We start from the raw sequence: 19,014 nt of genomic DNA on the forward strand, positions 1-19,014 counted from the left end.
ATACTTCATTTGGTATCCTAGAAATCCTCCAGTTGCTCTGAATTACATGACATTGTATTATCGAAACTTAATATTGATAATTTTCTTTAGCATGATGCATGCAGTAAAAAGTCTCTGATTTAAAAAAAGGCAAATCCAGTACCATGAATAGACACTGGCTCCAAAATGAAATTTAGCAATTAATAAAGAATGTACTATGACTCAGTGATAATGAATAAGATGTGTGTCCTGACATGTTAATACCATCTGTTCACTAAACTGTACATCACCAGACATCCTAGGCCAGCGTGCTTAGTACTGGGGAATTCTTTGACACAAAGTCTTGTCGAGCAAAAAATTCCACAAGTGCCAAGCAAGCTGACCCAGAGGTTATAGCGAAGATCTGATACCCAGCAGTATCCTATGGAATCAATGTCAAGCCTTGATTCAACTAGGTGTATTTTACAAAATAATATTTACTCCTATTCCTTGATAAATGTTTCACTACTACAAAGTGACAATAGCTTACTGCTTTGATGTCTAAAACTGACTCTTATGTTGATGGAAGACAAAATTCCCCGTAAAGCTGGAAGATCTGAACAAGTCCGCTCGGTACGGGGGAATTCTGTGACACAACCATGTAAAATCCTTTACAATCTACACAAAGGATTCCCCAGTGCCAAGCAGACTTGTCAAGAAATAACATAAAAACTGTAACAGTATGATTAAAATGTCTGAAATGTCACTTAAATTACTCCTTCTAACTATTAGGCAATTATGAAGACACATGTGAAATATTTAAATTGGTGTGGTCTAAACAGGGCTGTCTCCAGCTTTAATTTTTTCTGTCCCTCTCATTGTTAAGGAAACCATGTTGTTGTTGTTGTTAAATCTGTAATTCTACCAAAATACATTTTCATCAGTTTCATTTTATGAAGTTCAGATTTTTTTATGGACAGGGTGAGCTTTTTGTCCCTCCAAACAAGCAAATTGCTGTCCCTGACAGAGGGACAGGTCCTGGAGACCGCACTGTTCCTAAAACTAGAATATTCTACAAACCCTGCAGTTATTACACAGAAAATACTCACATGTGCAGGCCTTCTTGTCTACATCCATGACATACCCACTCTGGCAGTTACACAGGTAGTAGCCAGGCTTGTTCTCACAGGTGGCATGTGTGACAGAGGGGTCACCACAGACCGGTGGGGTCAGGGCACATTCATCAACATCTGGGAGGAAATGTGAACAAAGAATGAATACAGCAAAAAATGTTACAGAATAATAATCAATATCATAATCAAGCTTTAGCAAATGAAATGGGAATGTCACATTTAGTCGAACAACAAGTAATTCTTGAGAGGATCTGAAGTGGTTTTCCTTTGAACAAATAAAACAGAATTATTTCAATGAAGTCAATGTTGAATTCGAAGTGTCTACTACCATGATCAAACTATGCAACCTTTAGAAATGCTGCTTTTACGAGAATTAACACACTAACTAAAATGTATGTGATGTAAATCTAATTTCAATGGGACTAATCGTGATTCATGATAATGTAATTGTCAAATATCTTTGAAATCATCCAGGGTAAACAAAACATACATTTGCATGAAGATCATATAGTACCAGGTACCTTCACAACTTCTACCATCTGCAGCCAACTGTTTCCCACGCTGGCAGACACATGTTGGCACATTCACATACTCAACTGCATCCTCCACACATTCTGTTGTCATCATCCCAGCAGGTGCCTGTGCAGCTGTTGTCAGACCTTGATTTGAACAATTTAACAGCAAAATTAGTTTAGCAAAATAATAATAAAATAAATTTCATTTCTATTCATATTCGGTCATTCATACCATGCAGATGCAATTTTACTGAATCAGATGTAAGAATTTGATTCACTGCAGTAATGTATCATATGTGGTTCCTATTGCTTTTTGTCAGAATTTTTTGTGCCTGTCCCCACTGATTAATTCGAAGGCTTAATCAAACAATTTCTAACAAACCTGTGCTTGGAGTGATGGCAGCAGTGCTACTCATTGATGGCATTATAGTAGTATTATCCATAGATGTCAGAGCTGTGCTCCCCATAGAAGCTGTTGCTGTTGCTGCCCTTGATGCTGCTGCTGTGCTGTCCAGAGAAGTTGTTGTTGGTGCCATTGTGCTGTCCAGAGAAGTCGATGGTGGCACTGTAGTGCTGTCCAAAGAAGTTGTTGTTGGCACTGCTGTGCTGTCCAAAGAAGTTGGTGTTAATGAGATGTTCAGAGATGTTGCTGTTGTGCTGTTCATGGAAGCTGTTGTTGGTCCTGCCGTGCTGTCCATAGCAGTTGATTGTGGTCCTGTTGTTGTTGCTGTTGTGGTTGTTGTAAGGGTAGTTGTTCCAGCAGCAGGGGGTGCTGAAGTAGTAGTTGCTGTGCACCTTGAATGCAGAGGTCGTTAAGATTAAATAAAGCAACCTTTTTACCCTCAGACAATATCTATTAAGTAAAGAAAATTGCCTAAAATGGTTTTGAATATGGAAAACAAGTTCAATGTCAAAATTGACTATTCTGAATGAGAACCATGTACCTGTTTGATGCTGGGTTACTAACAGGAGTAGGAAGCATCAGACACCTGTAATCACACCTAGCTTCCCAATCTGCAGGGCACCACACGGCAGCTAAACCAACAAAATTATCAACACAGGTTTGAAATAGAGCACACAGGCATCACAACTTACTATTGATTTATATTCCATTAGGAATCTACAGCGGTAACTTTTTCTGGTAATGCGATGCAATATTCTGTGATAGCCCAAAACAATCAGGTGCATTCACACTTGAGATGATGGAATAGGCACTATCAATAGTATATCAATCCGAAGGGCAATTTTTCTTACTGGTCCATCCAAGATAACACATGAAGAGGATGACTGTGAGTCAAATTTCAATCATTCATTTGAGTGAAAGCAAGTTTCATTGCCATATACCTAAAGGCAGACTTTTGCTCTCTGAAAAATTTGACCTACCTTTCAAATTTCCGACAGAAAGGCTTTATGGCAATGCAAAGGTGCAAAGTCACAGAGGAAGAATGTACAAGGAAAGAAAAAAATTGCTATACTTACAGTTGCACCCAGTCCTGTCACTGTAACGCCTGTAACCCTCGGTACAGTGGCAGTCATATCCCCTAACTTTGTCCACACAGTAGGCAGTGCTGCGGCAGCGGTTCAGCCATACAGATGTGCACTCATCAATATCTGGAAAACAAAATATTTTGGACCAGGTTATAATCTGTCAGTTCTAGGAGGGTGAAGAACTTATCAACATCAGGCACAATATGTACACATCGCTTGTTCTCATTTACATGTACACATTTTGTAAATTCCGTTACCGATTGAAGTAAGACGTTCCTGACATTAGGATATACCACATACAAGGTGCCAAACTGTCGTTTTTATGATGACTTAAAACTTTTCTAGCTTTTAAAAACGGCAGTTTGGCACCTTATATGTGGCATATCTGAATGTCAGGAACATCTTACTTCTAATGGTAACGGAAGTTACAAAATGTGTACATTTAAATGAGAACGAGCGACATATGACTGTACATCATTTTACTGAATTCAAAGTGGGAACTGAAACTGATTTGGAATACTTCCTCAAGCTGTCACTAAATGTAGATTATACCAGGACATCCTTAAACATGGGAGAAGGTTATGAGGTTTTTGAACCCCCACTGACCTTCACAGTCCTTTCCATTGGGTCTGAGTTTGCCCCCAGTTCTACAGGCACAGCGGTAACTCCCCTCCAGGTTCACACACAGGTCTGAACACTGCCCATTGTCAGATGCACACTCATTCACATCTGGAGAAAAAACAAATGGACATGAAATTACTTGGAAAGAACAATAAGAATTTCCCAAATTGATTTACATATCCATACAGGAAATTTTCTGCATACTTCAGGTATGGAGTTATCAATTCTAGTACAGACATTTTTTGCAAAGTGAGCCATTTAAGTATCATAATGACAGAAAAAACTGGATAAAAATATAAAAGTCTATTTGAAAGAATTAAGGTTTCATTGATGTTTATATCTAATCAATATTGAGCACATATTTTTTTAAAGCATGCTTAAAAGCACATTGAAGCACAAGTCATGGACAAACACATTTTCAAATAGTTCTGTTCAAACTCAAATAAATTTTATCCCCACAATTATCAGTGTCCTTGTCTGCTATGAGCACACGCTACCCATCGGTAGATAATACTTAAAGGAGAACTGTCTGCTGTAATCTTACACATGTACAAACAATGTACCCCAGTGACTGTTAAGAGAATGTAGATGTCTGTTACCTAAGCAGGTGACACCATCAGACTGCAGCTGGAAGCCAGCCTCACAGGTGCAGGTGTAGCTGCCAATCGTGTTAGAGCACTTGGCATTTGGACCACACATGTGCAAGTTGTAAAGACACTCATCCACATCTATAAGGGAATATTCACTTGTCATAGTAGACATTTTCTCACTGACATCTACATGTTCCATAGTGAAAATCATAACTTGATAGATCTTTTGCAGCAACTGTATGTTCCACTGTATACTTGGATATTTGGAACCCAAATTAGATGACTGCAATATGACAGCATAACATTCCTTACCATGACAAAGTCCAGTAGGAGCAGGCTCATAGCTGGGTACATAGTTGACGGGTGTCATGTCATAGCCTGGGCTGCAGGCACAGCGGAAGCCACCGGGGTAGTTCTCGCATATGTCTCCACAGCCTCCATTATCAGCCTCACACTCATCAACATCTGCAGGTTTAAGTGATAAAAACATCAATGATAACTATATTTTCATCCAGCTGGATGTTTTGCACAATGTTGAAACATGATAAAAGTGAAGTGATCTTAAACAAGTTTAGCTTAGGGAAGAGCTATGATGATAATTCTTCCACTGGTTGTGACCTACAAGACGGATGCTATATATAGTATTTACAGGTTCATTGTATCAGGGAAATTCCCATAGCTCTTTTTGTCAAGCACAATGAACAGTGGCATGACATCCCTTCCAGAGGACTGGGCGACACAACCAGGATTTGAACTCACAGCTTCTTGGTCCAGCGGCAGGGTCACTAACCACTGACTATGCACATGCACACACTACAACAATTTAGACATAGAGATCATTGAAAAGCCTTCCAACCATGATATGACCTACCAAGGCAAGTCCGTCCATCTGCAGCCAGTCTGTACCCCGCCACACATTCACAAGTGTAGTAGCCAGGCTGGTTTACACATCTCTGGCTGCACCTACTGCTTCCTTCAATGCATTCATTGATGTCTGCAAAAGGATAACAATGTATGGTTAGTAGTCATTTAATGTTTTACACAATATGATAATTGTAGCCAGTGAACAAAAATCAAGAGCATACATGTAGCTATTGTTCAAGCAGTTTCTCTTCACTTTTGCTCTTTACTTATTGTGCTTTGTATTAGAACAACCTCTAGTAAACGTTTTTACACTGTCGGTCATTTGTTTTCATGAAAAAAGCCATCCTTCCTACCTTCACAATTGTTCCGCACCTTCCTATACCCTTTGGGGCAGTGGCACCAAAAGGCATCAATGATTTTGGAGCAAACAGCAACATCATCAGGAGTGCACCATCGTGAATCACAAGTCTCATTGGCTGAAACAATAAAAGGAATGTCATCATAACATGACCATGCATTGTGATCAGGAATTCCAACTAAACCTCTTTTACCACCTATAGTTTCAGGTACATGGGGATGTCCCTGTAGCTCAATTGGTAGAAGCTTCATGGTTGAGCTCCTGGTTTCAAACAGCTGGTAACTGTGAGACCCCGGTTTGAATCTGATAAAGGGTGTCCTGGTAGGAGCTGCACCATCTTCCAGAAGAGACATTAAATGGGGGTCCCATGGTCGAGCACATTACAACAGCCTCATTACTCAGATGGGTACCTACTGGCTGTAATGATTCAACAACTTGAAGGTGAACATAGAACAAAATAAAGATAGACATCTTGTTACCAGCACAAGTTGCTCCATCTCCCAGGAGGTGGTAAGGTTCATGGCAGTCACAGTGGTGCCAGCCTTCCTTATCAACACAGATGTGATTACACTCGTTCTGCCCCTCACATGGGTTGGTGTCTACAGGAAAATGGGTAAAAAACATTTTCTGTCTATTTTTCAAATCTGGGACATTCTCAGGGTAGATAAATGCACTCTGTAAGTACATCTTCAGGTATGCATTTTTGTATGAGCACAGTCAAGATAACGTGAAAAGATGCCTAGTAAGTAATTGCTGTTAGTAATTGCCATTATAGCTTACCCATGACCCCTCCCTCCACTCGACTTTGTTAAAAAGTGGCCAAAATGGCCAAACAAGCCTTCAAGAATAGATGAAGGCTTTGACTTGACTTGATTTCATAACACACCTATGCAGGTCATTCCATCCTCTGCCAAGACATAGTCACCCCCACATTCACAGTGGTAGCTACCAGCAGTGTTGACACATAGCTTCTGGCACCCACCATTGTCTACAAGGCACTCATCAGTGTCTGGAAATGGTACAAAATGACATAACTAAAGGTAAGGTTTAGGTGACATCATTTCAGCTACAACACAGTTTTTAGGTCTATTTTTGTGATATGAAGCTAATTGTGGATCTGAATAAACTCAATTCAACTCAACCTATGACCATCTGGTACAATTATATATAGCCTCTGAAATCCCTGCTATTTGAGCTATTCTTGATACTGGTCCTGGTACTGAAATTAGAAGTGTTCTAGATGCATTTTTTTGCTTAAAGTTTTCCTACATACAGAAGGTAAAAATTCCCATATATTCTGCATAATTTTTGCACCAGTAGCCATTGCATACTCACCTACACATCTGCCATAGCGATCCATGTGATGGCCAGATTGACAGCCACACCTGTAGCCAGGTGTGGTGTCCACACAGACCAGGTGAGCTGGACAGGTGTACAAGCCTGGGCTCTCACATTCATTGATATCTGAAAAAGAGATTCTGAAGGTGTTGATAGTGGTTTGCTTCATGTTGTAATTCATTTGAAAGAAATGATTCTCCTTGTATATTTCATTCTTCCTGATTAAACTGAATAAGGTGTAAGGTTGTTACCAGCATAGTGATAAAATGTATATTAACAATATAGCATTAACCCCTTTAGAATACATACTAGTAATTGTTACATTGATATAATCCAAATCAATCTTAGGTTTGTAGCTCTATAGTAATAGTAGTAGTCCACTGTGCTCTGCTGCTGCAATGGTCTGAACAATCTACAGCTGCAATCAGTCTGTAGCTCTATCAAATGCAAATGCAACAGTATGTGTTGTGTGTAATGTTCTATTTGACTTGAAAGAAGGCTGTAATTATGGTACTGACTTTCACATCTGTTACGGGTGTCACCAGTGATCCTGTAGCCCTCCTGGCAGGTGCAAGCATAGCTGCCTGGGAAGTTAACACAATCCTGCTCACAACCATGGGTGGGCTGGCCAGTCACACTGTCTACCTCCAGGCACTCATCTCGGTCTGTCAATGATACCACAAACATGACACATGCATAATAATCCATGGCTAGGAATACAATTTTGCTGTTCAAACCCTTCGCTTTGAAATCAGGACACAAGTTTTAGAGCAACATTTTTAGAGATCAATGTAAAATGGCCCTGTTTGTGAGTATACATTTGTAAGTGAATCTCACCTTCACAGTTCTGCCCATCTCCAGTCAACCCCTCTGGACACTGGCTGTTACAAATGTAACCAGCATCACCGTTAGGGTCAGGGATACAGCGCCCTCCTGTATGGATGAAGGTGAAAATTCACATATTGTCACATGAAAAAAACAACTCGTCTATTGTCTAACTCTCATTGGCATAAAAACTCATCCTGTTTGCTTTGAATGTAATGTTACACATGATTGTCAATTTTAGTATGTCACTGTTACTCCCAGCTAAATTCCTATACTCAACAACGACCCTGTGTTCTACAGACCCTGAGTCATCAAAAATTCAAATTTACTGAAGGAGCAGACTATGTATGAAACTATCCAGCACTAGATCTTTACAATCCTACATAGCATATCCTAGTGTCTAAAGGGACAAATTGGACAGTGCTAGGCTTTTTTTGGTATAGAAACACCTGAGTCACTGGTCATTGTTGATATCATAAGATTAGTACAATGTAGGTACCAGTCTTAGTGATCATCTTTATATATCATGACAACGATTGAAAAAAATAATCAAATCATATGTATTACATTTATCTATGACTGGGTGTGCAGAACTGCTGACCTGGATAGCAAGGTTCAGACTGACACATGTCAATCTGTTCCTGACACATGTCTCCGATGAAGGCTGCCTTGCAGAAGCACACCGCCTGGCCAAACATTCCCTGCCTGTAGCTCAGGCTGCTGAAGTCACATGTGCCATATCCGTTACAGTAGCAGACAATGGTCTGGGGACTGGCTACGGTGACTGCTCCTTTGTCGTCCACAGCTGAAATTATTGCAGCAGACATAAGTCTTAATATGGTGGGTCATAAAAGGCACTACCGATAGTCTTAGTGCAGTTTCTATGTCTAACCAGCAATGAGCTGCAATCTTTGAAAAAAACTAAATCATGGTTGTACAATTTCAAGTTCAACTTGTAACATTCCATGGAAGTACATGATGATATCATAACAGTCTCAATGACACTGCTAGATAAATACATGTAGAAACCACAAACTAACAAAGGGACACATATGATGCATATAGCATGTATTGACTGAATGAAATGTGCCGCAAGGCTTACACAAAGGTTTCTGGAAAAGTTTATTCTAAAGCATACATGCACAGTCTTATAAAACATAAACTGAGCTGAGATGCTAAATGTAGTGTGGAAAAGTTCAGTTAAAGATTTTAAAACTCAGTACCTTTGAATCGGATGGTTGTAACCTCGTACAAATCATTAACAGTTGGGGTCCATGTAAATGTGGCTCTAACAGTACCATCTTCAGTGTATAGAAAGCTAATCAATTCTCCTACCTGTGGAAAGAGGACAACTTTTAGCAATTGATCATTATGATAACAATACAGCAGGATATGGCAACTTTTAGATCCATGAATCCTGAAAATGTCACTGTTTTGAGAGCTTCAAGAATACAATAATGTTACGTAGATAAGCTCAAAACATACCCAAACAGAATCAAACAACTGAAAGCTAATTTGTAATCACCAAAAAACAACAACTGTGGAATGCTATAATTTTATAATAGCATACTCATGACATGTCATATATGTGTGTACAGTACTGTGAAATCTACACTAACCTGCACTGTAATGTTCAGGACATCCCCTGGGTTTGGATCTGACACCTCAATGGTTAGACTGACGGCGGATCCAACTTCTACATGGATCTCAGATGGAGCAATGATAATCGGGGCAGAGTTACCTTGAAGTTCACAGAGAAAGACAATTACAATAAGTTAGAACTAAAGAGAAGACATTGTTTAAAGGACATAGCAATTAATATTTGATTTTACATTCTTCAAATTTGGCAATTTGAATCCTCTTGTATAAAAGGTGGTAATCTCCGCCTGGTTGCATAGAGTCCATTCCAAGTCACCGCGAGGTTTCTTATTGTCATAATTTAGAACTATTTTCAAGTTATTGTTATTATTTGTGTAAGAGATTTGATACTTTTGAAATATTTTGAATGTGATTTTAACTTTCTAAATATTATTTAAGTTTTCTAAAACTTTAGAAATATTCATGATGTAGAATATGATATTTACAAAGGTTTCTAAATAATGGTAACAGCATTCTACCATTATTGACAATTTTTTACAATTTCTTACCATTTTCTACCATTATTTGTAACATCTCTATAAATAGGTCAGAGGGCTGGGAAGAAAGCAATTCACACATCCTTGCGAAGTTTAGGGAAGAATGCTTTCCACAAAGGACCAAGCGGTGTCCTGCAGTGAAGTCTAAAGATGTACAAAGGCAGACAGAAGGGCCAGATTAGCACCTACTTTTATGGGGGCAATCACCATTCTACCATTGTTAACCATTTTCTACCATTTATTGTTAATATTTCTTGATGTTAAATAATCACATAGATGTTTAGAAATTATTACAAATAAAGAGGTTTTTGTGCAGTTACTTTCAAAATATTTCTAAATTATCTAATTAGATTCAAATAAATTCATATTTTTGAATTTGATCTTTTAGAAAAATTTAGAGCTATTGTCAGTCAGATATTCTTTTAATAGAAATTTTTCAAAATGATTACAAATATTATTATAAAACCCTCGCGGTGACTCGGAATGGACTCTATGCTAAGGAAAGATGAATAATAGCAACTTTCCCAAATATTTATTTCATTCTGTACCAGTACTAGTGTAGTTAAGAAACTGTTTTTTAGTGTTGTCAACAGTTAACGGTTATTTTGTAAGCTCAATTATTGACATGTAAAGTTAACATAATCTTCAGTACCTTTTTAAAAAAAAAGGTGTTGGCAACAGGGAACAATCAATCAATAGACACTCACTAGTAGCATTCTCCCTGCCCCAGTACTGGTCCTGTGCCCATACAGTAGCTTGTCCAACATCTTCGTCACCAGTCACAGCGATGTCGTACATGCACTCCTGACTCACAGTACCATCAGACTTCCTACACACTGCCATGTGAGCTGGGTTGTCCAAACTCATGTCTGACATCAGCCTATACAATGTGGAAAACAAGTTTGGGTGTCATACATGACAGAAGGTGGTCCTATAGTTGTACTATTATTGGGCAAGACAAATGTCTAAAAATCAATACAATGTTTGCATGTAGTAAATAGTTTAACCTTTATTGAAAATGGACCAGTAAGGATTGGGGTGTTTGGAATTTATTTCTTGTTTTGCTATTCAATATTTCTTGTTGAATGTAAAATTTTGAGTGCGTCATACATTTTTACCTTTTTCAAAGCCTCCTGGTGTTTCTTTATTATCACAACTTTACCCATTCCTTACCTGGGTTGGTACTGGTCATCCCCATAGTCTGCTGCAGTGCTCCCATCATACCAGTCAAACAGGGTAAATTCATCCACTGGGATACCGTCTGCCTGGCTGACAGCTCTTAGGGACCCTGCCATGGAGAAATAACTACTTGTGAGCCAGTCATGGTATCAATTGGAAATATTGCAACTAAAATAAAGATATTAATATTTGGACTTGAATCCTTATTAAGTTTCTTTCTACCTGTCAAACAGATAGCATATGTTTTGAATGTGCAGAACTAAACACATTTGGTGCCAACAAAATAATGAATTTTTAGAGATTGGTTTATCCCCAAATATCACAGATAAAATGCAGCCATAACTAATTGGTAGGTTGCGATAACTTTCTGCTGTAAAACTGAAAGAAAATTCTCTGAATTAATGGAAGGTTACCAGTTAATGGTTGATTTGTTAACAATGCTGTTTTATGGAAAACGTGCTTGCAGAGGTAAACATCTACCCTTTTGGAAGAAATCTGTATCAAGTTCTGAATGGCATCATATTTCTTCTGTTGGATTTATGTTACGTAGTAAAAATCTATTTTCTATATCTGTATAAGTTGTGTGTCTACTCACATGACTTTCCAAAGTCCAGAATGTTTTGTTCTGTGGCGTCAGTACCAAGGACAGTTCCATCTGATAGTCTGAAGGAAATAAAACAGCCGTTAACAACACTCATAGTTACATAGAGTCATGATTTATTATTGCTATTTATAAGATGTAAATGTTTACATTCACAAACATTTAATCAATAAAAAAAAATCAATAATGGTACATTAGGTGTTTTTGCTCAATTTCCACAAATTGAGTAATACAGCCAGAATTTGAATAGTCTTTAGGAATGATTTATTTCACAGCTTAAAGCTTGTTTCACAACTTCAGATTATCGATTCAATGCAGATAGACAAAAGTCTAGAGATGGGGAACACTGCAATGATGACAATAATGCATTACAAAGGAAAAACTCACCATTAATTTGAAATATGGATTCTACCAACACAGATAAGCTTTCATTCGAATAATGCATTACTCTTTTTAGCTAGTAATTAAAAAAGAGAAGGGTATCTGACGGTTAATGGTGCTCTATTGAATATTCCATCATGGCAAAGCAATAGCCACCTGAAATCATTGCCATCATCTCCATCAAAATTCCCCATGATGCCCTCCAGGTACCCCTGGAAGCTGCTGGGCATGCCCACGGTGAAGAACAGCATGGCTGCCCTTGTCTTCACATGGAAATACATACCAGAGGGGAACTGGGCTAAAACATCTACAATCTGGGAACCTGCATACAAAAAATAAATGAAAAACATCATTCTTTACTCAAAATACCAATCAGAGAGAAGATCAATCCTGTTCAATAACACAACAAAACAAACAATATATTTCACTTTCTCATTGAGTTTCTTTCTCTGCTGTTTGTTGTTTTTGACTAAAATTCACTGCTGTTTAAAGCTCTATCAGTGAGTAATGACAAAATGTACTGACCTTGTGTCACCAGGACGGAGCCATGTGCAGACGTCTGACTCTCTGTGATGTTGTCTGTGCCATTTCTTACAACCAGCTGATCACCATCGCTGTGTAGGTAAACCTGGATAGATGGGCTGTCCTCTGAGCCTTCACGTCCAGCAATTGCTCTACAGTGAAGACACATGACTGTTACATTCAATACTCTTCAGTCTTAATGACAATGTCTCCTACTTTGGTTAGCCTCAGTACAATCATGACAATTATATCACATGTAACCTTATACGTCATAAAGTACCTACATGTAACGAAAACCTCAGTCCTATGTATACCCCAAGACACAAATCTATTCGCAACCAACTTTCTAGACCACGAGAAACATAACTCACGTGAGTATGGTGGCACCTGTGCCCCCTGGAGCTGGAGCAGTGCGGGCTTGCAGCATGAAATCCTCACCGTTGGTCATGGACCAGCCTGAGAGGGTCCGTGCTAGGACGTACTCTCCGTGCCCGTTAAATGTGAATGTTAGCTGGTCCATGGAGATGAAGTGCGGGTCACCAAACATGGTGGCTGTTTGTCAAGCACACAGAGTTTGAGAGTTAGTTCAATTTATTTCCAGCAAACGTTAGAATGAATGATATCAAGAACCAAACAATACTTTCTCCTTCAAAAATGAAAATGATCATCAATAAAAGTTGTCTGATTGAACTTTCAGCAAGTCCTCTGTTTGAATTGATGAACATCTCTGACAATCAATCGGCAACTAAAATGTAGTGTAAATAATATGCATGAGAAAACATAGCTGGACAATCTAAACACTTTTATTATTATCATAATAACAAAAAAAAATATCATGAACCAAAACAGCAAAAAAAACAAATTATTACATTAATTAAGTACCGAATTGGAGGATGTCAGAAAAGCCTAAATTGAATACGCTTATAACTTATTTGCTTATTGATGATGAATACCTTGTCTTGTTGGCCTGTACTTCTGTGAGCTTGCAGGTGGTCGTTTCTTGTTGTAAAGATGACAGAACTCGTTAGGGGTCTCCACATTGCAGCACCAGCCACGAGCATCCCAGTCCCTGTCCTCGTTAACTGACTGCAAATATCAAGTAATGATATCATTGATCTATGGATGATGAGTAGACAAGTGTGCAAAGTTCCAGGGAAGTACACTATAAAATAATGGAAAACAAAACATTGTCTGACTCTGGTACAGTAATTTTTTTTAATGAACATTTTTCACATTAGGCATGAGTGTAGTTTTATTAACACATCAGCACTCAGATTTCACCTTGAGAACATGTCCAGCTGAAATATAGTCCTCAGTGACCAGTGGGTTCCCTTCAACATAGGTATCGTAGCAACATCGGATGTTTGCTCCTGTTGAAAGACGAAATTTTGAGAAACAGAGCATATTCCAACATGATTGTTTTCTGTAACAGGTAAACAAACTTAGGCACTACATAATTTGAATGAAAAGTTCAAAGCCTCGACAGTTGGCCAGGTATGGTAATTTGTTGCACGACTCACCTATGTGGTTGTCCAAGTGTCTCCTGCAGCAGTTGTACCTGTACTCCACAAACATGTAGTTGGCCTCCCACAGCTCTGCATCCAGCCTGACGTGAGCCATGGTGGGAGGACAGGTGTCCAGCAGATCCGGAGCCAGCTCTGCTGATGATTCTGCAGTCTACAAAGGGCAAAATTTCTTAAGTTTTAAAAGCTATCTACATTTGTAACTATGCTATCACAAAAGAAGTCTACACATTCAAGTGGTTCTTGATTGCAAAAGTTGTCAGTGAGCACATGGCATTTGACCCACCTTGTACCAGTCCATGCACTGTCTAGCCTTGGAGACATCCTCCATGGTGTTAGCACCAAGCCTGTAGAACACTACACCTGGTACGGCTTCTTGAACTGTTGGGCTTAGCCATGTGTCCATTCTGAGAACCAAGACATGAAAGACACATCAATATTTCCTATTTCAATTCAAAACAGGTTCAACAAGGGGGAAAAGATGCCAAGAGATGGACAGCAGGAAGAGATAGTAAAGGTCAACAACAAGTATTTGATAAACAACTACGGTAAGGACTAACCTTTTCATCCAGCATGTTAACTCAAAGATACATAAAATTTTGATGCTTTTCTTAAAAGCAAGCAGCCTACAACTTATTAAGTTTGTTATGATAGCTTTACTAGTAATAAAAATTAATTCTATTCAAGCTAAATGTTTTGTATACTGACCTGAAGACATTCATTCCATTGATGTCCCCATCCCAAGTGGCAGATGTCACCTCCCACTCTTCTCTGTCTGTGTCATCCATCTGTACAGAGTATCCCACCCTCACCATCCGGTCTCCTGCTGCGTGGATGTCCTGAAACAACAAAGCAGATGTGAATTTTTCATCAACCTTTGAGTTGCAGAATTAACACCGTAATAATGCTTGATAGGGATTGACAGGAATTCTACATTTCGATCAACTCAATGAACGAATCAAATGAGATTTTATAGACAAACGTTTTGATGTTTGAGTCTTGAAACATCCCAAAAATGGTATGACTAGTTTTGTGTTAACCTTGATTGTCTCAAAATATGTTTGTCCTTACTGACAAGGTCTATTACCATATCAATTGGCAATCAGATAGTATAACACTTTTTTGACTGTGCATTCTAACCGTTTGTTTATTGCATATTGTTCAGTTACCAAAGGAAAGCCTTTGCATAGCCCTATAGTCTTTTTATACTTTTAATAAATCAAATTAAATTAAATCAAATCAACACTTACAGACAAGGCGTAGTATTGACGTGGGTTCCAGCCCATAGCTTCCTTCTCATACAGGTAGATAGCATAGCTGTAGCTGCCATCAGTAGTCAGTACTGCCTGGAACGTGCTTGTCTAGAGATGTCAGACAACAAGAGAAATCAACAACATGTGTAATACCTTCTTTCTTATAATACATATTCTACATACATGCATAAACTTTATGTACATTATTGGTTTTCATTTTCATTCAAGTTTCCTTGCACCCATAATACCCATTTCCAAAACTTGTTAATTTCTTATTCACGCCCTTCCCTTGATTCATCTTTCAGCAGCAACATGTATACACCAAATAATGGCTGCCCAAACTTGTGACACTAGTCTTGTAAGGACTAAATATGAGACTATTGAAGATGAATCTAATCATGATAAAATTCATTGTTTCTTTAATGTCTGTCACTACAATCATTGATTATTGATGATAATGAAAGACTACATCTAGAGGTACCTGGTCTGCTCTCCAAGGGGGCCGAACATTCTCCCAAGTTGCAACCATCACAAATGAAGCCATGTAGTCATCATCATCTGAGGTGTAGTCTCTCACCCGCTGTTCAACAGAGTCAAAGATATCTGGAGCTGCTTCTTTCTGTGTGTAGGCTCTGTACCACACCTGTTGTAAACAATATGCGAGAATGTTGGTTGGTTCATCAATTTTGAAAGACACCTCTGTTGAAAAATTGTTTAGTGAGATGAACAAATGTTTGAGGACACCTTAAAGCTTGATTGATTGATTGACATTCAGGTTACAAATGAATTCTTTGCCTCCAAATCTAAACTGTACCAAAATTGGAGATGAAGTACTCATGTCCCTGCAAAGTTATGCTGTCCAGAAAAAACAAAATCAACTTATTAATAAATAGAGACTGTACCCAATGTCATTAGTTTGTTTGGCCCCAATTACTATTACCATGAAAACAATCATTACAAAATCAGTACACTAAATACCACAAATGTATTACTCATCTCTAGAAAGTAGCTGGAAGTTTTATTTCCAGAAGCTAGATGGAAGTTATAGAATTATACAATATAGAACACTATAAAGATTGGCGCTGAATGTGTAGTCTGAAGAACGCTGTAAAGAATGGTTCTCTCCTTGGTGCTGAAAGTGTAATCTGTAGAAGATAATAAAGAATGGTTATCTCCTTGGTGCTGAAAGTGTAGTCTGAAGAACATTATTAAGAATGGTTCTCTCCTTGGTGCTGAATGTGTAATCTGAAGAACACTATCAAGAATGGTTCCCTCCTTGGTGCTGAATGTGTAATCTGTAGAACACTGTAAAGAATGGTTCTCTCCTTGGTGCTTTCCTGTCTGTAGAACACTATAGATTATGGCTCTGTCTTTGGTGCTGAATATGCAGTCTGCAGAACATTCAATTTGCTAATTGGTGGCCCTGTACGCAGTAACCTCAAGTGTAAAGTCATCCGGCAGCTCGCTGCAAGCATCCCGAACAGAACCAGCACGTCTCCCTCGAATTGGTGCCGCTGGGGAAGACGGATGCCCAAAGTGTGTGGGTTTCAGATTCGCAACCTGTCATCCACCTTTAACAAATCTACGCGAAGGCTACCGTGTCAACCCTCGTCACGCCGATGTAGGGTCAGGAATTGACACGGTCACCATACTCGATGTGCATTTGTATCCGTACTATGTATCTGTACTATGTATCTGAATACAAATAAAGATAATACGAGTGGCTGCCATACACATACAGTAACCAGAATGTGAAATTTACCTTAGGAGAGTTTTCTGCTGCCATGGGAATGTCATGGAAGCGTGCATCTGACCAGTAAGCAGCCAATACTCCAACAGCTGCAGGGTGGGGGGCAAACGGCATGGCTGGCCTCATGCCCTTATCAGTCACCCCGATGAAGCCATTCTCACTCACCTGTACAAGAAGAGAATGATAAAATAACGGACTTGGTCATTACCTTGAAGTAGCTGCAAGTCCTGTGATTATAAATATGTGTACTGCTACAGTAATACATTCAAACCTGGTTGGGCAACCCCAGTCACAAATCAGATAAAATGGTACCATCCATTTTTACACTGTGACAGTTAACCCCACCCTGTCCTCAGCAACCACCTATTTTTTTCTCAGTCCCTTGAGTGGTTACTGAATCCAGGTTTGTACTTAAACTAGTTTCAACTGCTAAGCTAGTAATCACTGTAACGACCATAGAGGAAGACTAGTTGCTAGTGCTTTGAATTTAATACAGAGTTTGCTGTTCTACATGGCTTCCATGCAACTGCTTACTAAATACAACACTACCTTAAGTGACCACTGTAACAAGAATATATAATGTAAATGTTACTGCATTTCTAGCCTTGTACAGCATAAGAATACAATGTAAAATACACACATAAGCATATAGATGATTCCTTCCATCATACAGCGGGACACCGCCTGGCACTGGGATTAAGGGAGATGTTGCCTGTGATGTAGGATTTGTTTTGTTGAGCTGGACATCACCAGCATTTGGTCCATATGGCAAAAGAGTGGACACTGAAACACAGCAAAATAAAAATGCAACTGTGCAAGATAACTACCACAAGATTGATTCAGCAACTTAAATGACAGAAGAGTGTTAGTTTCTGAATAAGATTTTGTTGTCGCTTGATATGACCATAAAAGTGGATCTCCTCAGACTTATATTGAGTAACTGCTAACATTATGTCAGTATACATTGTAGTACACTTTCACTTTGATGTTCATCTATTTCTAAAAAAAGATCAAGTACCTGATACATGTACTATTACAGGTTTCCTGTGTGGAACATACTTAAGCCTCAAATAAGCTTGAGACCATACCTTTGCATTCCACTTGTCTGCCCTTGCCAACACTCCTGTATCCTTCCTCACACCTGCAGCTGTAGCTGCCTGGCCTGTTTACACACTCGGCACTGTTTGTGCAGTCATCCAATGTGTTGTCACCAGTTGGCGCTGTTGTTTGAACAGGAGGGACAGCGGGGAGGCTAGTGGTGTCAGGACGGCTGGACACTGTGTAAGTGTTGACTGCAGCAGTTGTCATGTGCAGTGTAGCTGATTTAGAAGTTAAAATACAATGTATTGTCAGTTAAAGGAGTCCTATCAAAAACTGGAAAGTCCAGGCAAGAGTAAAGAGTATTATAGAATAGCCACATGAAAAACACAGTCTTGTCATTCACATAGCAACCGGAAAAGAAATACCTGTTGTGGCAGACGTCCCTGTGCTTCCAGTTGCTGCTGTTGAGTTGATGGTCGCAGCTGCTATTGTCATTCAAAAGTTGTAATAAAATGTTTTGTCAGTGAAATGAGTCTTCTTAATGACTGAAAAGTTCAGATAAGGGCATAAAGTAAAATTGAATAACTTTATAGCAAGATGAAAAACATAGCTCTCCTTGGTACTTAAATCCTTCCACACAAGTAAACACACCTGTCCTTGGTGCTGAATACCATATATGCTACCACACCTGTCCATGGTGCTGAACACCATCAACACAAGCAAAATTAATACACCTGTCTATGGTGCTGAACACCATATGCACAATCAAACTGGTCCTTGGTGCTGAACACCATCAACACACAAGCAAATACACCTGTCCATGGTGCTTAACACCATCCACACAATCAAACCTGTCCTTGGTGCTTAACACCACCAACACACAAGTAAATACACCTGTCCTCCGTGCTGAACACCATCCACACAAAGGCAAACACACCT

The 19,014-nt window shown here is 39.0% G+C and overlaps 1 protein-coding gene across 1 annotated transcript in view; it reads right to left on the bottom strand.

Moving 5' to 3' along the window:
- LOC136428136 (fibrillin-1-like) overlaps positions 1-19,014 on the bottom strand; it is a 31,927-nt gene that overhangs the window by 5,009 nt on the left and 7,904 nt on the right. Inside the window, exons 15-49 of the mRNA XM_066417440.1 lie at positions 18,501-18,560; positions 18,123-18,353; positions 17,675-17,817; positions 17,047-17,199; positions 15,766-15,927; positions 15,282-15,392; positions 14,740-14,870; positions 14,318-14,438; positions 14,029-14,185; positions 13,790-13,878; positions 13,462-13,594; positions 12,880-13,060; positions 12,512-12,660; positions 12,143-12,308; positions 11,600-11,667; positions 10,999-11,113; positions 10,533-10,705; positions 9,310-9,431; positions 8,914-9,025; positions 8,292-8,495; positions 7,703-7,798; positions 7,384-7,530; positions 6,863-6,991; positions 6,414-6,536; positions 6,007-6,126; positions 5,523-5,645; positions 5,177-5,299; positions 4,618-4,770; positions 4,315-4,443; positions 3,701-3,823; positions 3,086-3,217; positions 2,551-2,641; positions 1,989-2,401; positions 1,613-1,750; positions 1,068-1,208 (exon numbers count right to left, since the gene is read on the bottom strand). Coding sequence (XP_066273537.1) covers positions 1,068-1,208; positions 1,613-1,750; positions 1,989-2,401; positions 2,551-2,641; positions 3,086-3,217; positions 3,701-3,823; positions 4,315-4,443; positions 4,618-4,770; positions 5,177-5,299; positions 5,523-5,645; positions 6,007-6,126; positions 6,414-6,536; positions 6,863-6,991; positions 7,384-7,530; positions 7,703-7,798; positions 8,292-8,495; positions 8,914-9,025; positions 9,310-9,431; positions 10,533-10,705; positions 10,999-11,113; positions 11,600-11,667; positions 12,143-12,308; positions 12,512-12,660; positions 12,880-13,060; positions 13,462-13,594; positions 13,790-13,878; positions 14,029-14,185; positions 14,318-14,438; positions 14,740-14,870; positions 15,282-15,392; positions 15,766-15,927; positions 17,047-17,199; positions 17,675-17,817; positions 18,123-18,353; positions 18,501-18,560 — 4,962 coding nt within the window. The remainder of the gene's footprint in view (positions 1-1,067; positions 1,209-1,612; positions 1,751-1,988; positions 2,402-2,550; positions 2,642-3,085; positions 3,218-3,700; positions 3,824-4,314; positions 4,444-4,617; positions 4,771-5,176; positions 5,300-5,522; positions 5,646-6,006; positions 6,127-6,413; positions 6,537-6,862; positions 6,992-7,383; positions 7,531-7,702; positions 7,799-8,291; positions 8,496-8,913; positions 9,026-9,309; positions 9,432-10,532; positions 10,706-10,998; positions 11,114-11,599; positions 11,668-12,142; positions 12,309-12,511; positions 12,661-12,879; positions 13,061-13,461; positions 13,595-13,789; positions 13,879-14,028; positions 14,186-14,317; positions 14,439-14,739; positions 14,871-15,281; positions 15,393-15,765; positions 15,928-17,046; positions 17,200-17,674; positions 17,818-18,122; positions 18,354-18,500; positions 18,561-19,014) is intronic.

Source organism: Branchiostoma lanceolatum, chromosome 2 (genome assembly GCF_035083965.1).
Source record: "Branchiostoma lanceolatum isolate klBraLanc5 chromosome 2, klBraLanc5.hap2, whole genome shotgun sequence".
NCBI lineage: Eukaryota > Metazoa > Chordata > Leptocardii > Amphioxiformes > Branchiostomatidae > Branchiostoma > Branchiostoma lanceolatum.